This window comes from Cheilinus undulatus, linkage group 14 (genome assembly GCF_018320785.1).
Source record: "Cheilinus undulatus linkage group 14, ASM1832078v1, whole genome shotgun sequence".
In the NCBI taxonomy this organism is placed as follows: Eukaryota; Metazoa; Chordata; class Actinopteri; order Labriformes; family Labridae; genus Cheilinus; species Cheilinus undulatus.
The window spans coordinates 37,925,739-37,942,146 of NC_054878.1; the positions used below are offsets into that span (position 1 = coordinate 37,925,739).

At 38.6% G+C, this 16,408-nt stretch overlaps 1 protein-coding gene across 1 annotated transcript in view; it reads left to right on the forward strand.

The window, feature by feature from the left end:
* tfap2d (transcription factor AP-2 delta (activating enhancer binding protein 2 delta)) overlaps positions 1–15,426 on the forward strand; it is a 33,686-nt gene extending 18,260 nt beyond the window's left edge. Inside the window, exons 5-8 of the mRNA XM_041804744.1 lie at positions 3,532–3,650; positions 3,765–3,906; positions 7,342–7,455; positions 12,049–15,426. Of these exons, the coding sequence (XP_041660678.1) occupies positions 3,532–3,650; positions 3,765–3,906; positions 7,342–7,455; positions 12,049–12,265 (592 nt within the window). The 3' untranslated portion in view covers positions 12,266–15,426. The remainder of the gene's footprint in view (positions 1–3,531; positions 3,651–3,764; positions 3,907–7,341; positions 7,456–12,048) is intronic.
* The last annotated feature ends 982 nt before the right edge of the window (positions 15,427–16,408 follow it).

Here is a 16,408-nt window from a genome sequence, read left to right on the forward strand (position 1 = left end):
GCAGTTAGGTACTCATGAACTCTATGGTAACTAGCAGTTAGTTACTCATGAACTCTACGCAGTTAGTTACTCATGAACTCTAATGTAACTAGCAGTTAGTTGCTCATGAACTCTACGGTAACCAGCAATTAGTTACTCATGAACTCTACGGTAACTAGCAGTTAGTTGCTCATGAACTCTACGGTAACCAGCAGTTAGTTGCTCATGAACTCTACGGTAACTAGCAGTTAGTTGCTCATGAACTCTACGGTAACCAGCAGTTAGTTACTCATGAACTCTACGGTAACTCGCTGGTAGTTTCTCATGAACTCTAGGGTAACCAGCAGTTAGTTACTCATGAACTCTACGGTAACTAGCAGTTAGTTGCTCATGAACTCTACGGTAACCAGCAGTTAGTTACTCATGAACTCTACGGTAACTAGCAGTTAGTTGCTCATGAACTCTACGGTAACCAGCAGTTAGTTGCTCTTGAACTCTACGGTAACCAGCAGTTAGTTACTCATGAACTCTACGGTAACTAGCAGTTAGTTGCTCATGAACTCTACGGTAACCAGCAGTTAGTTACTCATGAACTCTACGGTAACTAGCAGTTAGTTGCTCATGAACTCTACGGTAACCAGCAGTTAGTTACTCATGAACTCTACAGTAACCAGCAGTTAGTTGCTCATGAACTCTATGGTAACCAGCAGTTAGTTACTCATGAACTCTACGGTAACCAGCAGTTAGTTACTCATGAACTCTATGGTACCTAGCAGTTAGTTGCTCATGAACTCTACAGCAACCAGCAGTTAGTTACTCATGAAATCTACGGTAACTAGCAGTTAGTTGCTCATGAACTCTACGGTAACTAGCAGTTAGTTGCTCATGAACTCTACGGTAACTAGCAGTTAGGTACTCATGAACTCTATGGTAACTAGCAGTTAGTTACTCATGAACTCTACGGTAACCAGCAGTTAGTTACTCATGAACTCTACAGTAACTAGCAGTTAGTTGCTCATGAACTCTACGGTAACCAGCAATTAGTTACTCATGAACTCTACGGTAACTAGCAGTTAGTTGCTCATGAACTCTACGGTAACCAGCAGTTAGTTGCTCATGAACTCTACGGTAACTAGCAGTTAGTTGCTCATGAACTCTACGGTAACCAGCAGTTAGTTACTCATGAACTCTACGGTAACTAGCAGTTAGTTGCTCATGAACTCTACGGTAACCAGCAGTTAGTTACTCATGAACTCTACGGTAACTAGCAGTTAGTTGCTCATGAACTCTACGGTAACCAGCAGTTAGTTACTCATGAACTCTACGGTAACTAGCAGTTAGTTGCTCATGAACTCTACGGTAACCAGCAGTTAGTTGCTCTTGAACTCTACGGTAACCAGCAGTTAGTTACTCATGAACTCTACGGTAACTAGCAGTTAGTTGCTCATGAACTCTATGGTAACCAGCAGTTAGTTACTCATGAACTCTATGGTAACTAGCAGTTAGTTGCTCATGAACTCGGTAACCAGCAGTTAGTTACTCATGAACTCTACGGTAACTAGCAGTTAGTTGCTCATGAACTCTGTAACCAGCAGTTAGTTACTCATGAACTCTACGGTAACTAGCAGTTAGTTGCTCATGAACTCTACGGTAACCAGCAGTTAGTTACTCATGAACTCTACAGTAACCAGCAGTTAGTTGCTCATGAACTCTATGGTAACCAGCAGTTAGTTACTCATGAACTCTACAGTAAACAGCAGTTAGTTACTCCTGAGCTCTACAGTAACCAGCAGTTAGTTACTCATGAACTCTACAGTAAGCAGCAGTTAGTTACTCATGAACTCTACGGTAACTAGCAGTTAGTTGCTCATGAACTCTATGGTAACCAGCAGTTAGTTACTTATGAACTCTATGGTAACTAGCAGTTAGTTGCTCATGAACTCTACAGTAACCAGCAGTTAGTTACTCATGAATTCTATGGTAACCAGCAGTTAGTTACTCATGAACTCTACAGTAACCAGCCGTTAGTTACTCATGAATTCTATGGTAACCAGCAGTTAGTTACTCATGAACTCTACAGTAACCAGCAGTTAGTTGCTCATGAACTCTATGGTAACCAGCAGTTAGTTACTCATGAACTCTACAGTAACCAGCAGTTAGTTACTCATGAGCTCTACAGTAACCAGCAGTTAGTTACTCATGAACTCTACAGTAACCAGCAGTTAGTTACTCATGAACTCTACAGTAACCAGCAGTTAGTTGCTCATGAACTCTACGGTAACCAGCAGTTAGTTACTCATGAACTCTACAGTAACCAGCAGTTAGTTACTCATGAACTCTATGGTAACTAGCAGTTAGTTACTCATTAGCTCTACAGTAACCAGCATATAGTTGCTCATTCTTTAGTTACTCATTCTTTACCTAGTAACTATTCCAGTTTTTGGGTACCCTGTTGTAAAGTGTTACTATTATTTTTTTCTTCCATTTTTGCATCTTTTGACCAAATAATTAGGAAGACAACCAGGCTTCATTGTTAAATTTAGCACCCAGAAGTAAAGCAGTCATTTCTTAGCCCTATTCCGTCTGGTGAACATAGAAGAGCATTGCCTGAATCTCTGCAACCCTCAGATGAAACACAGGATGTATCGTACACTATAGCGTCCACAAAGACTATTGTAGGCGAACGAGGGGCCGGGGCTGCACGCGCCGCCATGCCCAGGGAGCCAGAGGGAGGCGAGACCAGGCCAGAGCATGCCGGGATCAGAGGAAGCAGAGGAAAGCAAGAGTTGCCAGCGCTGTATTATTGATGAGACGGAGAGAAAGGGAAGGGGGGAGGAAGAGAGAGGGGGAGGGAGCATGGAGAGAATATGGCCTGGGTTTACAAGAGGAGGAATCAACAAAGGAAAAAAAAAACTCAATTAGATGTATTGATCTTTATCTGGTGAAAATCATGTCAGAAATATTAGAATTATTCTTACATGAGCTGTGTTATCACTTGGTTTTTGTCTGTGGGTTTTGTGTCTCTGTAATTATATAAAAAAAAATCCCAAAAGGATTTCTATGGTTTTATTGGACAGGAATGAAGCGCATGCATTTTCGAAATTTCACATTAAAGATTAAAATTTGACAGCGCCCATGGTTCTTACCCTCGTTCCTCCAAAATAGAACTCCTCACTTTGGGTAAACTAGTCAAACTATGACAGAGGAAACTCAGGGGGACATGTAGCCATGTCTGCATAGAAAGAAAGCACATTTAACATTTAATCACATGACATGTTTTAATTTTACACCCTTTGATATTATGCTTAATTTTATGCCTTTGTCACATCAAAGTCAATCTATATCCCTCCATCCTTACTCTAAAGACATGATTAAAACCTTTTTTTAAAGAGGCAGGATGATTAGATTTGTCTTTTGCTTCAATTAATTAAAATAAAGGAGAAAATGATGGCACGCGATTAAGAAATTAGGTCGTTTTGTGTCTTTAAAATGAAGTTTAAAGTGTGGGTGATGTGAAATATGCCAGGTAAAAGTTATTTTACTTTTCCACAGAGCAAAGTCTAAGAACGGAGGCCGGTGTCTGCGGGAGAAATTAGACCGTCTGGGCCTAAACCTGCCGGCAGGACGGAGGAAAGCTGCCAACGTCACTCTACTCACCTCCCTGGTGGAAGGTAAGGAACTTTATGTCCTGGTTACATTAATTATACCTTATTTTTTCATCTGAGTTTTCATATTTTATCATTTGAGTGTGGTTTCTGTAGTGTTCTTTCTTGTTTTGTGCTCAGGTGAGGCACTCCACCTGGCACGGGACTTCGGCTACACCTGCGAGACAGAGTTTCCTAGCAAGGCGGTCGGTGAACATTTGGCGAGGCAGCACAATGAGCCGAAAGAAACCAGCGCGCGCAAGAAGATGGTTCTGGCTACAAAGTACGGATGCGAACTCACACAAACACACCAAATGCACAGAGACACAACCTAGCACATGCTCTCCTGACAGTTTCTAGAAAAATCCCGGAGAGTCTGGCCCTGACATTATTCTGAGTTGCTGTTTTACTCGTGTTCCTCATAGCCAGAGGTTTTCCACAATCGGACTAGAGGGAGGTTCTCAGAAAGTCGGCCATGATGTATGATGTCACAGTGTAAGGTTTCCAACATATCCAAGATGGTACATGAAATGAAGTGAGAAGAGTTTTGTGCTACAATTACATTTGCCATTACATAAAAATCAGCATTAAGATGAACTTTCAATACCTTTATTCCTTCTCAGAATACACCAGTATAAATTGTTAAAATACTTTGGAAACCTGATGTATAAGATGCTCGCTTACTACCTATTTTTTAAAACTAAAAGCTGGCTGCTTCCTATGTAGAAATGCAACCCATATACCCATATAAAATGCAGAGACACACACCGTTATTACCTGAATTGTCCGCAGCTGCCCCTGTCACACACTACGTATGACCTGATACGATTGAAAATTCATCACCTATTCCGTGCATTAAAAGCGGCTGCTACATTGTGCAGAAAGTGCTGGAATAGATAGCCTCACAAGCTGGAGCAGAGGTTTGCGCCACTTTTTAACAGCTTTTCTCCCTCATGAAATGATAATTCTGCATCTAAAGAGAACAGAGTGTATACTGTTAAGGATATAAACCTTGTGGCTTGTTGGTTTGGCTGGGGGTACACGAGTGTGTTGTCATCCACACTTATAAACCAATATTTGTCCTATTGCTGGAGTTATCTGATTACTCAAGTAGTCATTTAAACAGCATTACCCAGTATTCCTAATCAGATTAATGGCATCATTACCAGGGATTAAAGGTCGGCTGATATTGTTTTTTCAGGGCTAATATCAATACCGATTATTAGTAGGGGATGTGGCCAATAACCGATGTTTGGAATCAATATGCATTTGTTATGATAAAAAAAATGTGGCAAAAGTAATACTGCATGTTAAAACAGGTAAATAGAGAATTTACCATTAGCTCTGTTACCATGAGAAACAGCACAGAGTAGCACAAGGACATAGAAGTGATGACATACACTCCCTGTGTCAGTGGCACCCAGGCCTCAGTTCTGACTGGCTGGTAGTCGTGTGACATCATGTTAGTCAGATAGTGTTGTGGGCAGGACATTAGGTGAGAATGTAGAGAGCAAAACACAAAGCCAGAAGGGAAGACGCACCTTGCAATGTAGCCAGTGTAGCACACTTTTGAATTAATTGATTTGGGACGATTATTGGTCAAATAAAATGCTTCTGCAGATAATCGTCAAAACATCTGTATCAGCTGATGTTGGCCCTTTTGACGGACACTCAAACAATGAGGGCATGAACAGTTGCCAGGACTTATTTGCATTTAGTGCACCTATCCACTGAATAAAAATAATATTCAAACTGGTCAAAAGAACTCTGATGTTCAAACCTAGGAGAAAATGTTTTCAAATTTTACACCAAAAGAAGTCATGATCACTCAATTTTCACAATTGGAGCATCTCTAATTATGAAATTATGAAAAATCTGATTTAGCTTTTTGCCCAATCATCCAGTTTTTCAGTGCATGTAAACGGTTTAATCTGGTTTCTGTTGCATATGAGTGAAGAATGCGTCTTGAAGAGGAAGCAAACAGTGAGAAGCAGCAACAAGTTGAAACAAATTTCATGCTTAATTAAATGTAGGGTATGAATATTCTTCATCCCCTAGACAGGAGGAAATACAGAAATAGTGAAATGCTTTAGAAGTGCCTATGGAGGGGGCCGAGGTGGGGTCGACAACAAATGTAAAACAGACTACTTCTGGGAATCACTAGAGCTGGGCATTCACTGTGGCATGGCTCACTTGGAAGTTGCATCGACTTTCAGTCAGATCAGGTTGTAGTCGGCTGTGTACAGGGGGATACGACAGCCGATTACGACCTGATCACAGCCCAACCAGCAGCTCCTGACTGGTCGTATGGATTTCTGGCATGTTTGATGTTTTGGTCATATGACTCCAGACACTCCCATAGTGGGAGCAGAACCACGAAGAGAATCATGAACTTCGAGGAATTTTTCCTTTTGAATACCGTCAGACAACGTCCTGATTACCACTAAAACAGCAGGAATACTATGAGAGCTACACAGCTCTTCTAAAACTATGCGTAGAGGAAACCATCCCCCAGGAAGACAGTTTCAACCTTGCTTCTCTCTGTGGCCCCCCCAATAAATGAGCTGCATCCTATGCAGCTGTACAACTTCTGTTCTATGTTCTACAGTGTATCAATCCTACCACCAGCCTGCCCGGTTGCTCACAGTGAATTTTCCTGACTATTTCCTGCTGTGTTCACACTTCAGCTCATCTCGACTCTTATGGAGGTCTCACAAGGAGGCTTACAGGAAATAGTCCAGAAAAATGAGTATTTGTGTTCAGCCAACTTGAAAACTCTCTTGAAATTTTCAGTAGACTTCCTGAAAAGGGTCTGCAGGAACAGTTAAAAACACTGTGACTACTCTGCATCATAGACTTTTATTTCCCAAACTCCCTGATCTAAATGTCTCCATCTCTCTGCAGTTATGTGCCCATCATGTGAAAAAGGTCCAGACTTAAGTTGTTGTTTGTCTGCAGGCCTATAGGTGCAGGTGAATATCTCGATCAATCTCACAGCTGCAACACAGCCCAGATAAAAATTGATCACTTTAGAAGCAATGCTTTGATAAACAGCGCTCCGAGCAGCATGTTCAACAACAAGAAAGCTTCACAGCAAGCTGGTATCGAGTATCTATGAGAGGCTGAAAATGGAGGAAAATTTAACTGATGCTGAGGGGAAGTTTGGTTAACAAGAAGAACATTATGTTAAAAAGGAACAAGGAAAACTTTGAGAGAAGTATTATGAAGACGAACAACCTCCCACTGCACACTTTTCATGCACAGAGATTCTATTTTATCTGATTTTTAAGAGACTTTGCTCACATATTTTTATTCTAAACTGTGAGCTCTTTTAACAGCAGATTCTAACAAGCACTAGCTCCTGCTCTTTTCCAAATAAGTTGACTTTCTTTTTCAATAATGTATTTTTCCTAACAATGATTTCAACATTGGCTAAGATACAAAAAGACAGCCTGGACCTCTGCAGAAAACCTCCACTGACTCAGTATTTTGCAGAGTTTCTAATCATATTGTCAGCACTTACTTCTTCATTTGGATTGACACTGAACTCATCCCACTCCTGCATGCGCTATTTTTCTCAAGTGTTTCCAGGGAGGATTTAATTTGTGTGCTGATCCAAAATGAACTCGATGAGTGTGAAAAAAACAGGCCCAAACTGTGCCGGTTGTGTAGGAGACAGATGGTAAACCCTCCTTCCCTCCCTCCTTCTGTCCATCAGGCAAATCTGTAAGGAGTTCCAGGACTTATTGAGCCAAGACCGCTCTCCTCTGGGCTCCTCCAGACCCACCCCCATCCTGGACCTGGACATCCAGAGACACCTCACACACTTCAGGTAACACACTATGCTCTCTCTGTACACAATGACTAAAGATGCTCCTTAAATAGCACCTCTGTATAGAATTAGAACTGCTGTGCTTCATTTTGGCTCCTAACGCGCTGCCATTTTCCAAAAAGATGCAGCTGTGCAGATTGTTATTTGGCACAAACGACAAACAAGGAGGAGGAGGAGGCGAGGAGGCGGCTTGTTAGCACAAATGTCACATTTATAGTGTCATTCTTTGCAGAATAGACAAAGTTTCATCAAAATCTCCAAAGGGAGAAAACTGTAGACAAATAGGACATGAGCCGGCTGCAGAACAACAGATATGACAGATTTAGAAGCCTCCATCTGGTAGGAGAAAGGCCAAGCTGACCACACGTATAGCTGCAGTAAACTGCATGATAAGGATTGCAATCGAGTATCACTAATGGCACAGATTTCTGGGTCATTTATCTTTTATGTAACTTTTATTTGTTGAAATCCTGCATCCATATGTCATTTTTAGAGCAGTACATGTCCAGTAAACGTCACACTGATGATCTGCCCCAGTTTTCCAGTCGAGTTTAGCCACTCATGAGATTAATCCTCGCTCAGATATTCAGCCCAAGGTTGATTCCATTTGTATTTGTTGGAAGTATTTCGGCCCAAACAAGGTATTTGGTTTGGGAAAGTCTGCCCTAACCCTAAGCTCTGAGAGAGCTAGGGAGTGTCTTTAGGGTCACGGGGGAGGAATTCATGTGAAAAAAAGCATGTTTGAAACATTTTTGTCCATCTAAATGCTGAGGAAGGGTGAACACAGAGCTGAGAACAACAAACCCCAGAGGAAGTGTGACTTTACTATCATCGCTCAATTGTATCCTTATCTAGGCTAAGTTTGACATCTGATATATTCATGTTTACATCGCTGCGGTTAATACCTGTAATGTGTTGATACTGATGTGATGTGAGCTAGTGCGGGATTGTGGGTAAAATCAAAGATTTATTTTGGGCTTTTTGTGCCTTTATTGAATGAGGAGGACAGTGGATAGAGTCAGAAACAGGGACGAGAGAGTGGGGAGAGACATACAGGAAAGAGCCACAGGCTGCATTCGAACCCGGGCTCGCAAACATGGGGCGTGCCTTAAATCACTAGACCATCTGCACTCCAACATCGTGGGTAAAAGTAATTTTAAAGATGGCTGTCTGAAATCACTCATTCACAACTCCCCACTCTGGATAGCGCTGTCATCAGGCCAACACCTCCTATCTGCAAAATCACCAGTTTTCAGGGAATGGATAAAATCTTCTATCTCTTCAACTAACACTGAATGGTCATAGTCGGCATTTTTTAAACAGCTTTTATTGGTTTAAAATTTGTCAAACACCCCGACAGATGTAAAGGGTGACCGGTACCACTGATTTATGAAAAAAAAAAAAAATCATGAAAAATGGAGGTATGAGGTTTGGGCTCAATGCCAGTCATAGGGAGTTTTTCTGTGTTGAACTTCATAGTAAGCTCCACAACACAACAGACTAACTAAAAAATATATAAAGAAGAAAAAAGAAAACACTGTCAGCTATCCAGCTTTTCTGGTTCCCAAACAACTCTCCAGCTCTTCATTTACATACACTGTTGAGAAAAAACCTTCTATCTCTATTTCTATACGTTAACCTCCAGTATCTGTCTGTTTAGAGGCTAAACCTCAGAAATCCTTTGTCCATTGCTGCTGGTCCAAAACCTTGTAACTACATTTTGTCTTAATTTGGTAAAACATTAAACTTATGACATAACCTGACCTAACGCGCTTAAAGGCATAATGTCACCTTTGGAGGTGCAGATAAAAACAGTGCTTAAAAAAATCCCTGAAAACTGTGTCTACATCAGCGTTCCACAAACCTGAAACCTTCTGTGGCCCACCAGAGGAAACAACCATGACTGAAGAGTCAAACTATTTGTCTCCATAGTTCTCATTTATGTACAGAAAAATAGTTTTAAGAGACATCAACATGATTAGGTAGCCTTTGTAGAGTGGAAAAGTACAGCATATATTATGTTTGGAGCAGACACACTCTTTAAACATACTCTGACCATATCAATGATATCCCAGAAAGCTTAAAGTCTCCCAAAGAACCATGACACCAGCTGTGTACATCATACAAAATGAATGATAAGTTGAGGTAGAAAGTTAAATCTTGTGTGTTTAAATGATTCTAGGACTTAAATTAAAAAACATTTATGGTTTTGTTTCCTATTTATCGCAAAACATTCAATATAAGGAAATGAAGAATAATCAGTGCATAAATAACAAATATTTGACTGTCAGTGGTGGAGTGGAGAGGATTAAAAAATCCCGCACTGTTATGAATTAGCAACTAAAAGAGGGTAAATCATTGGTACATTAAAAAGCTGACTCATACAAATGACAAATCACGACTCACCATCGCCCTCGAAGCTGATGATGTCACAGCTGTAGCACGATTAAAACATGCAGCAATGCCAGACATGGATCAGTGATATAAATGTCATTTATATCACTACTATCTAATATTTTATTGGACCAATGTTAATTTTTGGTGCCATTTTAAATTTCTCAGTTTTAGTTTTTAGATTTAAATGCCTTTTAGTTTTAGTCACATTTTAGTCATTTTTACCCTTCCCTTGTGGTTGACGAAAGCTCAGAGACACTTTAGTCCAGCTGTAAAACACTTAAATCAATGCACAGTCAATACTTGATAACTGATTTCAAGTATACTGAGGGAAATACTAACATTTGTATCCACAGTGGAGAAACACCATGAATTTTGATCGTCCAGCACTCCAGCACTAACATTTTAGTCTTGTTTTAGTCTCCTTGATGAAAACTAAACTTACTTTGGTCAGAGTTTCCAGGAAAAATGTTAGTCGACTGATATTTTTAGTCGTTGTTTTAGTCAACTAAATTAAAACTGTGCTTTTGGTCTGAAATTAAAGATAATTCAGATTATAAATACATCTGAAATAGCTTGATTTTTAATAAAATAATGAGATATGTTAAACCCATTCAGAGGCAGATTTAGCAATTTTGGGGTCCAAGGTAAACACAGACAATCCATTGTTCTCCACTTTTTAACATTTTTATCTATCAAAGAAAGCCCTACTTGATTTAAAATACAGCAATAAATGATGGTTTAGGAATGTTCTTGTACAGAAATGTCCAGGCAGATTTTAAAATGTCCATTTGGAGACCCTTAATGCACATGTAGTAACCAGATGTCATCAGAGCTAATGCATGTTTATTTCAATGACCATTTACTCAAAATATTGTTCCATTTTGGATTTTTACTTCTTTTATTGATCAAAATTTACCAACGAAAACCCTTTTGAAAAGGGTCCAAATATATTTGATTTTCAAAAATATTTGTATATCTATTATAAAATGTTTTTTTAAAATAACTGTTACACCAAATGACTTGTTTTTAGTCTTCTTTGAATAGAACACAAAAAAAACCCGAATTCACACAAAAACTAATTTGTATTATTTAGAGCTTTCATGCCACGGTAACGTGACCAGGTTGACTTTCTCTTTCAAGCTTTTAATGAGTGTGTTAACCCCTTAAAATTCTAAATGACCAGAACACAGGCTGTTGCAGGAGAAAGGAGGCCCCTAGTAGTCCAGGGCTCCAGGGCCAAAGCCCGCCTCTGACTATGGTGTTGTGATTGCCTTCATAATAAAAAACTTCCATTCAAATCCTCTCTATTCTTTAGTAAACAGTCTCTAGATTTTGGTAAAAATTCTTCTCAATGTGGTCGCAGAGTCCCACCTGCCAAAGCTCGTCACTGCAATGCATGATGGTACACACTGCATGGCCAGTTCACTCGGTAGTACACTTCTTTGAATGCATCGTGAGAAACAGTTAGCCCAACATCGAGGGCGTAATAGTTGTCATTTGTAATCTGGACAGCGCTACAAGAGGCTTAATTTACTTTTTGGAGCAGTGGTTCTTTAACTCGATCGATCGTTAAATAAAGCATCGCTAATTGTGACTAGTGATTGCTTTGAATAATTAAATCAGATGTCAAGGACTCATATGGCTCCTCTGGGGGATTACTAAGAATCAAATGTGATTTTTATTGATGAATTTACCATCTGATTCAATATTAAGTTGTCAAATGTGTAAAACCTGAAATATTTCCTCATTAGAGGAAGAGAAGCCACAATACTGTACCCAGAAGAGGGGTTTATTTAGCTTTCTTGCTTTAACAGCGGTTTAAAGAGTGAAATATAACAATAAAGCGGCTGATATTTCTTATCCTTTAAATAATTAGATCATAATTTTCTGCTAATCTTGGTTTGTGTTTATCATGATGAGATTAAAGCCTAGGCTTGACTTAGCTGGCCCAGTATTTCCCTGTAAATGACTGTAGAAGCAGCATTTAGATCATCACAGGTCTTAACAACTCTGCTTTGGCGTGGTAAATCCTGACTAAAGAGGGTCTTTTAGGAGGATTAGAAGCTCCATAATGCAGAGCGAGGAAAGTTTCTCTGCAGGTGAAAAATCCGAGAGAAGAAAAAGGAGAGAGCCCAAACTGTACCACTGGTTTCTCTCAAACGTGTCTCATTTTCCGGATTTTTCTCTCCCTCACAGTCTGATCACTCACGGGTTCGGCACGCCGGCAGTCTGCGCAGCTCTCAGCACCTTCCAGACGGTCCTGAGCGAGATGCTCAACTATCTGGACAAGAACTCGAGCGGGAAAACGAGCGGACCCAACGACCAACAGATCAACAACAGCTCGGAAAAGACGCAGCTCCGGAAAACAGCCGAGCCCCAGAGCAAAGACGGGAAAACAGAAAAGACTGAGTAGCCCCCCCACAGCCGGTCCCTGTGCCTTGGAGCGCTGCATTTACCAGTGTGTGCGTGTGTGTTCATGAGTGTGTGTGTCATATTTTCTTCTTTGGGACAGTTCATATTTATTGTTTATTTATTTATCTTATTTTTAAAAATTTACCCCAACCTGAAGTGTCCCAAACAAGACATCCAGATGTGCGAGTGATGAGCGGGCTGTACGATCATGAGTGAGGAGGAGCCTCTCTGTGGAGTCAGCTGGGACTCATCCAGGACTTTCATCACGTTATTTATTATTTCTCTAAAGAGGAATTAAATGCAGACATGCTGACATCACAGTTTTCCAGGACAGGGGGGGGTCTACTGCCAAAACAACAAAACACAAACCAAAACCTCACAAACACCTTTGTCTGGTGTGGCTTTGCAGCAAAAATACAAAAGCTTGAACACAGTTTAGTCCTATGAAAATCAGACTCATCTATTTATTATTATTTATCACTATTTATTATTAGTATTTAGATCAATCTCTACAAAGACCCAACAAAGCCTTGTTTTGGTCAGCTAAACCAAAATTATTATTATTATTTTTTTACCATTTATGAGATTTATTTTGGAAATAATGCTCTGATTTATTGCACTACGTGTTCTGGATTATCATGAGTTTTTGCTTTACAGACAATGAAGAACTTGTATAATCAAGTATTCTATTTGTCTAAAAAATGCCTGAAAAGGTATTTTAAGAGTCATTTTTTCAATAGATCAAAGTTAAAACTTATTTTTTTCCAAACCAACAGATCAAAAGACTGTATTAAATTAAAAGACAAAAGATGCATTTTTTCCTCCTGATGAAGCTGCAATTAGAGATGTTTTTCTTGCAGGTTCACTCAAATTGATGCCATGTAGCCCTTCATCATTAACATGTTTATTGTTTATTGATTTTACAATGAATTAGATTGTCATTATGCCTCTTAGATATATAAATTAAAAAGACAATTAATAATAGAATGATGAAAAATAGGAAATACCTTATTTGATGAGGCTGTATTTTTCTTCAAAAGTCACCAAAATCTTAAACTAAAATTAGAGTAGTTTTGAAAAACACTTTCTACATGCATGTGCACTTAAATATGCTAAAGCTGCAGCTGTCATTGAATTCTTTTACTCCCCATTGATGGGAAAATTCTTTTTAATATTGATAAATTACCTTTTACAAAAAAGTTGAGAAGTTTTGAGAAAGTCTCACAATTTCTAAGAACATAAAAAAGCTTTGTTAATTAAATTGTTTCATTAATGATGCTGCAACCAGTAAAAGTTTTCTACAAATGTCACTGAAAAATGATAAAATGGTTAAAAATATTCAAGCTGAAATCTTTATACAAGCATAAACACATGTACTGATTGTTTAATATTGTTAAATTAGTTGCTAGGTCAACAAAAGTTCAGAAAGTTGTGAAAAGTCTCACAATTTCCCTAAGATTGCAGTTTATTTTTTATCTTGTCCAATGAACAGATGCAAAAACTTTATTTTAAAATTTCATTTTAATACTTTATTTTCAAAAATAGCAAATTGTTTTTGATGAAGCTGCAATCAGAATATTTCCTCCAAAAATCGTCAAAAAGGATTTATCAATAACAAAATAGTTTAGAATGGTTTCTGAACCACTAAAGCTGCAGCTTATGCTTACATGTACATTCTTGATTGATCTGTTGATTGTTTTTATTTGGATAAATAAGCTGTCAAGTCAATACACAGAAAGTTGCAAAAAAAATCTCTCAATTTCTGATGGAATAAATGGAATTTTTTGATTATTTTTGTCAAACATCAAAAGACTTTGTCGAAAGTTAAATTCTTTGATGAAGAAGCACTTGAAAAAGTTTTGATCCAAAAACTAACAAAATGTTTAATCATAACAAAAAAAGATTAGAAATGCTCTGACTGAACCCTTTACACATTCATTTACACTTTCAAAACACTCTTCAGTAGCAGCTAATGATTCCTGATTGATTAACCGCTTGTTTTTAAAAATGATTTAAAAAAAAAAACAAAGTAAACAAAAGTTAATAAAGTTGTGAGAAAGTCTTACAATTTCTCGGAGATGAAAACAATTCAAACATCAAAAGACTTGGTTCAAAGTAAATTCTTTGATGAACATTGAAATTTTTGATCCAAAATCAACAAAATGATGAAAACATAAAACCAATTCTGTTATTTTTTCAATTATGATAAATAAAACAAGTCCATGAAATGTCGTAAAGTTGTGAGAATGTCTTACAGTTCAGAGATTAAAGTAAATTCTTTTTTTTTCCCCAACAAACACCAACAGACTTTGTTTATTAAAAACAAACAAATTAATTATCTGATGAAGACTGAGTTAAGAGTTTTTTTGTACCCAAAAGTAATCAATAATATTGTTTATTAACAGGGAAAAAAGCTTTATCGTGAACAAACTTGTAAACAACCAGCAAACAATTAATAACTGTTACTGTTATTGATAAACCTGCTGATTATTTCTTATGATTAGTGAATTGTTTAAATTGTTTTGAAAGTTCCCACGATTTCTCAGACATCAAAGTAGTTTTTTAACTGCTTTTTAAAAAAATGACAGATCAAAGAGTTTTAATTTATGAAATGGCATTGAAGAGCAGCTGTTAGTAAATGATTGATCATTTTTAATGGCAAAATTATCCAAATGATTATCAAAATATCATCAATCAGTTGATCAACAGTTAATTAATTGCTGCAGCTACAATACACATAGAGATCAATGAAGAACCCCCCTGTACCTGTGGAAGCCATTCAACTCCACCAAGCAGACTTTATTTTGATTTGTATGCTGAACAATCAGTGCCATAGCAAAGTGTGTATTTCAACTGAAGTTTCTGGATGTGACACCACTGCCTGGGGTTATAGGCGACTCTGTGGTGTGTGTTAATGTGTGTGTGAGTGCTAGAGAGAGAGAGAGAGAAGGGTCCAACTCAGCCATTTTGTAAAAGGTGACTCCGCGGTCGCCGTCGTTCCTCTTCCTTGTGCATGTCTATCTTTGTACACTCCCCTCCTCCCCCCTGGATCGCAAGTTTAGCCGACACAAGCTCTCCGAGCTGCTCATGAACATTTGTAAAGATATATATAAATATTTAAATTACTTTTCTTGTAGGCTTTCAACTATATATATGTTAAATCCCTACCTTCTAAAATGCTGGTGTTCAATAAAGACAGTTGCTACGTGTTCTAGTATTGACTCTGGTTTGGAGATGAATTGCACAAACACTCACACATATAGAAGAAGGCAAAAGATTAAACAGACATTAGAAGAGAGGCAGGATCGATCAAAGGCAGCAGGTGTGAATTATCCATACGAGTTCACAGAGTTAAAATTAAACAAAGTCGCAGTTCCTCTCTAATGTTGTGAAACAAGCCGTTACCTACAGAAAAGTTCAAACGCCTCCTTTGTGTGTGTTTTCTTTCAGTTTGAGCGACTTCTGTCAGCTCTTCTGCTTATTTATATTTCAGGAAAAAAAGAGAAAATGTCTGATGATAAAACAGAGAGCGTAGCAGCTGCCTGCCGGCGTCTCCATCCGGGCTCTGTAGCTTCTGTTTGCTCTTTAATATTCCAGTCATTTAAAAGGAGGTCACGTTCGCCGCACAACACAAAAATAACAGAAATCAGACAGGATGCATTTAGAGTCGAGCCTGCCTGTGCTGGTTTGTCACCCTGAATCGATGCAGGAAAAGCCTCAGGTGGAAAATTGAACGGTGCTAAAGAGACATGGGTGCAGAATTCCATTATACAGTCCCAGTCTTGCTGGTTTTGTTTGGTCTGGGTTTTGACAGATGGTGTTTTCACCCAAATATTCACACATGCAGTCAATAGTTTATGATGCAGAGACAAAAATGAACCATTTATGATGAAACACAAAATGTCTAAAAGAAGACATGGGGACACGCTTAGTGGGCTTTAACCAAGGCTGTCAGTCCAACAGATCACATGTTCACATTTCAATAATTTTACATTCAAAAACATTTTTCATGTCCACATTGGAAGCATTTCCCACAGCTGACTTGATTTGGAATCAAATGTCCTTCATGATCTTAACTTTTAGATTTATTATTTTAATGAGCCGCACTGTCACACCAGTGTAGTCTGACTTAGAGCAAAGAGGG